The sequence below is a fragment of the Culex quinquefasciatus genome, chromosome 1, assembly GCF_015732765.1.
Source record: "Culex quinquefasciatus strain JHB chromosome 1, VPISU_Cqui_1.0_pri_paternal, whole genome shotgun sequence".
Lineage (NCBI taxonomy): Eukaryota > Metazoa > Arthropoda > Insecta > Diptera > Culicidae > Culex > Culex quinquefasciatus.
In genome coordinates, this window is record NC_051861.1 from 96,416,652 (window position 1) to 96,422,016 (window position 5,365).

A 5,365-nucleotide genomic window follows, 5' to 3' on the forward strand; every position below is an offset into this window, starting at 1 on the left:
TTTTTCTTCAATAAACTTTTCAAAATCTTTGGAAATCTTTCAAAACATGAATCAAAAGTGATTTTTGGCATATATAGAGTTAAAAACTTCATTTAACCAAAAATACAAAGTTATTTGATATTAATATATGGATTTTACAAAATTTAAATACTTTTTAGTGTAACTTTTGTTATTAAAAGTTTCATGTTGGCAAAATTGCTCTTAAATGTTCAAGGCAAGTCACCTGCAATCGCACAATACAAAAACATGATGTTTTGCTAGAAAAATGTTGATTTTCGTAGAGTGTCTGATTGTTCCCCAGCTGTCTCATTGTTCCTGCCAAGTGCGTCTACAATGAGACAGTTGAATAACTCTGGCTGTAGATGTCGGATCGATCTCATATTTTGGTCAATGTTAGAACACATCAAAAGAAAGATAATGCAACTAAAAGCTCATTAAAACATGCTGATGAAAAAATTAGAAAAATCGCTGAAAGTTGAAAACCAAAAGTGTCTCATTGATGACTACCTTACCCTATATAGAAAGCATATGGGTCATTCCATCTCAACTGTGCACGAAAAAGTGCAAATTTGAAAATTACCCTCTCCGATCCTGCTCAAATTTGGCAGAGCTGTTGATACTATCAAAACATGTAAGAATCCCGAATTTCATCCAAATCGGACCACCCCCTCCATTTTTGTACCTCCCCAAAAAATCGACTTTTTGGCTAATAGGGGAAATTCTCGTATGTTTGGCAGGTTAAGTCAAAAAGCCGTAATTGCCAATGGTAAACAAAGCCTATTTTGCATCGGTATCCGACCTACTTACGAAAAAAACAAATTTCAAAAATGCTTAAGATTGTTCATCAACTCGTCTCTCAAGTGCCCCAAACTGAAAAAAAATTAAATCTTGTTACAATTGGGAGAAAAACAAATATTAGTGTCGGAGGTCACGGTGGCTCTTACGGCTTTTGAAAACTCACCCGAGATTTTCACTATTTAAACAACAAATTTTGCAAAACTTTTGATAGAAACTTGCTTGTTCACTTCTTTCTTATTGAGCTATTTATCACTCGATTTCAGTTGAAAACGCTTTTAATCAGCTGTAATTGAATGCCAAAGCGCTGATATGGCAACATTAGAAGAACGCTGGAATTAGATGCTGTTCCCTACCTTGATCAATCTATTTTGTGAAAAAATATTTATTGGGTTATTTTGAATGCACCGTTTATTTACGTGTTGCTAACCGTTTTAGAGAACCTCCGAGGCCATGACTAGGGCCTTTATCATGGGCGGTAGCAAAATAGTACCATTCAGCAAAAACCACAAAACCTGCTTTATTATTATTATAGTTTATTATTGACACTTTACCATAATTTGGCAAATCTCATTTATGGGTTAAAAGATTGATCATATTAAATCAATTTTTATATTGTGAGCCAGCTCCATTTGATTAAAAGATGATTTTGGTCAAGGTACATTTTATTTTAAAAAAAATCCTTTATACGTGAGGACAGCAGCCGAGGGGTAGCTCACTTCGCGTTAGATCACAAAAACGCTCAACATCAAGCTCGAAATTTCAGAACGCTGCACAAAGCGACGATTTTTTTCACAACGCTACGAGAAGGCACCATAAGGCTAGCTAAGGCGCGTTAGCGCTCATAGGGCAGCTTGTTTCTGCTCGAATGTTGAGCTGCGAGAAATCGAACTTGCAACCTTGCCATGCTAGATCGAGCAGTTTTTTCATAGGTTCTGGCAACTCGGTGTTTGTTTTGATTTGTTTTTCAAGCAGTCCGATCCGTGTACTGTCAAAAACATAAAAAATACTCGTGAGTTTGTTTGGTTAGGCCTGGAGTTGATGAAGGAAAGTGTGCAATTTGATTTTACGATCGTAATTAGTTGATTAATTTAACAAAAAACATGTAATTGCTCTCTGGAGTACTGCGAGAAGGGGCCTGGGTAAAAGTTCCGTCGATACAACAAAGCCGTGGATTCTTGGCGGTCAGCTTTAAATTGGAACTGGTTTGACTACTTGGAAAAGCAGCAGCACTCGTCCGGATTTGGCCGCATTGGACTGGATCGGATGAGCAAGGACAACTACGATCCTGAAATTATTCGGTAGGACACAGCCGGGGAATTGTCTAGACGACTTGGGCGCTGTCAGGGTCGCTACCGGACGAGCTGGTGGAAATGAAACGGGATGCAGCGACCCGCCGGTGGTACGGATTGGACTGAAGACCCGCGTTGTGTCAGAGTCCAGCTGCTGCAACTTTGCCGGCAGCACGGAAACATCGTGAACGTTAACAAATCGATGGATGGCCCACGATGGCCAGGACAACCAAGTGTTCAATGCCAAGGCGGGCTTTGCGAAAAGAAACCGGGAATTTTGTATGGCCCCGCATCTAATGAGAGTAGGTCGTTAATTCGAGAGATGCTTCAGAGCCGTAGGAGGAAAGCTGCTAGCGGATGGTGCAGGGACACTTCAGTACATGATGCAGTTGGTGCACTCTGGTGCCGTTAACACCTCCGTAGTAAGCGATAAGACTAACGGCGCAGAATAGCAGAAGGCAGTCGGACCGGTTGATGCTGATTTGAAATGGGAAAGACAGGAAGCAGCTTAAAATAAATAAAAACTATATTTAAATAAATGCTATTTACAGCAACGAACTCACGATCACAAATGTTGTTGACAAATTCAAACAGCAAGCTTCGTCAAATATTCTATAAGAGATTCTACTGATAACGGAATGCGCAAGGATGTGTCGCTGTTAGGATGTGTCTAAACCCTCTACAACCCAACCCCGCCTCTAGGTGGGCATCGATCCAACTAATTCGCCAAAAATCAGTTTTTCAACCAATTTTGATCTTTAAAAGCATTGGGAAAGCAAAGGAAAGGAGAACTACTTAAATTCTAGCATATTTAAGGGTTGGAAGTTTGACTTAATTTATGTGACTTTGCCAATATTTCAATCAATGTCATTTTTCTGGGGTCAACTTTGGCAGTGTTTTTCGCTAACATTTGTGTATGTTTGTAATAATAAGTATGCAGTACTTTTGTAATGTTCAGACTATGCTTCTACTCATGTTTCTACAATTTAAATGACAATGGTATCGTTCTATAGCAGAAAAAGTGAAAACAAGCTAAAAATGAAAAAGTTGCTCCAAAAACATGAAAAAACAAGAAAGGCACAAGGTAATGATAAAAGGTCTAGAATAAGCCAAATACTATCAGAAACAAACAAAAACCTAACAACATAAATGCAAAATAAAATACTAAAAATGAAACAAGGAAAATATAAAACAAGAGGAGTCAAGTTTTTCCTAGAACAAAAGTCGCTCAAAATGTCCTTCTTAACACGAAAAAAAACAAATCCTCAAGAAATGGGCATGTGAGGTTATAATTCAGTATGTAAAGATGTGAGGTGCGAGGTGTGGATTACGGTCATGTGGATAAATACAAAAATAAAATGTTTGATATGTTTTATTTCAACAAACTTAACTATAACAAATAATGCGTTTTCTAAACTTTCTTCAACGCTTCTTTTCTTAACCTTTCAGAAATCAATTCGATTCAGTCAGCAACTGTAGGATTGTTTCGTAGCTTAGAAATATAAATCAAATTCTCAGAAGAAAATGCCCATGCTGCACCATCGTGAGATGGACTTTTCACATGAGATACGTAAGATTGAATGTTCACATAGCCTTGCGTTATGCTTTTATCGGGTCGCAGATCATTTGATTCAGTCATGGTATAAAAGCTGCCAATTACACCAACGCCTTTTGAGTTGCTGCAGCTCGGTGGGTTAACGGGACACTCATCCAAGGTAAATGATGTTCTCTTCCCAGACAGGTATCTAAATCCATGGACGTGCGCTACTGTAAATACTCCCTTGTTGTTAACAGCGATCCAGTCACCTCTTCTTACGATGTCTCGCTCTTCATTTTCGGTATGGTGGACAGATGTCTTCAAGCTTGCCTTTTCCTGAAACCTCTTCGTTCTATCCACGCTGCATCTATCAGGTCCATTTTGGATTAGCCATAAAAATGTCTTCATGTTGAGATGAACTATTTTTCCGTCGGATTTTCTCACTCTAAACGAATGCTTGGGGTTGATGTTTTGGATGCAACGACGTTAAAAGTTTCCGGTGAATCTTTGAAGATTTCATCTACATCATAAATTTTGTCTTCTTCCTCTGATTGTGTTTGTTTGTCCGTATAGTCATTTTTGTCTTCTTCCTCGGGTTGTGTTTGCTCTAGTGTTGATTCATCCATGAACTCATTGTGATACGCAGAGATTTCTTCTTCGTCCTCGGACTCCTCTGAATTCACAGCATTTGTGTCCACAAATTCAAAGTTTAGCTCAGTCTTCTTTCTGGGTTGTCGCAATTCGATTGATTCTTTGAAATCGATTTCATCATCAGTGATTCCGAGGTCCTTCAGTGTTTCAGTTGCTTCAGCTCGCGCCTTCACAATTGTTTCTCGAATTTCGGAAATCGTTGGCAGGGGATAGTCGATTATCATGCTGTCGGTCTTCTTTTGATCTACACGGGGAAAAACAAACCCGTTGGATGCGTCGTGGGCGATTTCCGTCTTTGCTTGAATCAAATTAATTTTGGACTCAAAGCCTTTCATTGTGAAGTTGATCACCGTTGACTCCGTAGTAGATAATGATCTCGCTGATCGAAAGAAGCTCTCGCACGTTTGGCTCTGGATCAACTCCGGTAGATACGGTAAACCTTTTTCGCGGCATTGAGCAATATAGTTGATCAAGCTATGGGCCATCAGCTCAACGCTCCAGTATGTATTTGTCGTGATGGTATTTTTATACCGTTGTATTTTCTCATGCACATGTTCCGCCAAGCCCGCAAGATGAATAGTACGTGCCTAAAATGCAAAAATACTTAAAATAAAATAAAATACAAGGATTATAACCAATGTGGGGTTGTTCATTGGACAGAAAATCTAAATAGCAGAAATTTATACGGCAGAAATGGTCAACTTAACTTGGACCAGACTCCTATTTAGGGTACTGGCAGAATTTAAAACGGCAGCAAAGGTTAATTAGCAGAGAATGAAATGGCAGAATAATTCACAGGGCCAAAAAGTAAAGGGTATCCAAAAACAATTAAACAGCAGAAACTTAAATGACAAAAATGGAAGACCAGGAAAATTAACTGGCATAGCAAAGAAACAACATACACACACACACACCACACTCGCACACACACATACCCGAGAACCCACGAGTGTGGCTGTGAAGGAGAGCACGTTATGACGGTTGGCTCTACCAAATCGGTACACGTCTCGATGGTCCAAGGAGAGGGCTGCATATGACTAGCCGATCAAAAGCAACGCGAATCTTGGGCGCGGTTAAACCCTCGCATGGA

At 39.4% G+C, this 5,365-nt stretch overlaps 1 protein-coding gene across 1 annotated transcript in view; it reads right to left on the reverse strand.

Moving 5' to 3' along the window:
• Positions 1 to 2,437: 2,437 nt before the first annotated feature.
• Positions 2,438 to 5,365, reverse strand: part of LOC119770720 — a 10,142-nt gene continuing 7,214 nt past the window's right edge. The window contains exons 3-5 of the mRNA XM_038266090.1: positions 4,807 to 4,862; positions 4,540 to 4,714; positions 2,438 to 2,564 (exon numbers count right to left, since the gene is read on the reverse strand). Of these exons, the coding sequence (XP_038122018.1) occupies positions 2,438 to 2,564; positions 4,540 to 4,714; positions 4,807 to 4,862 (358 nt within the window). The remainder of the gene's footprint in view (positions 2,565 to 4,539; positions 4,715 to 4,806; positions 4,863 to 5,365) is intronic.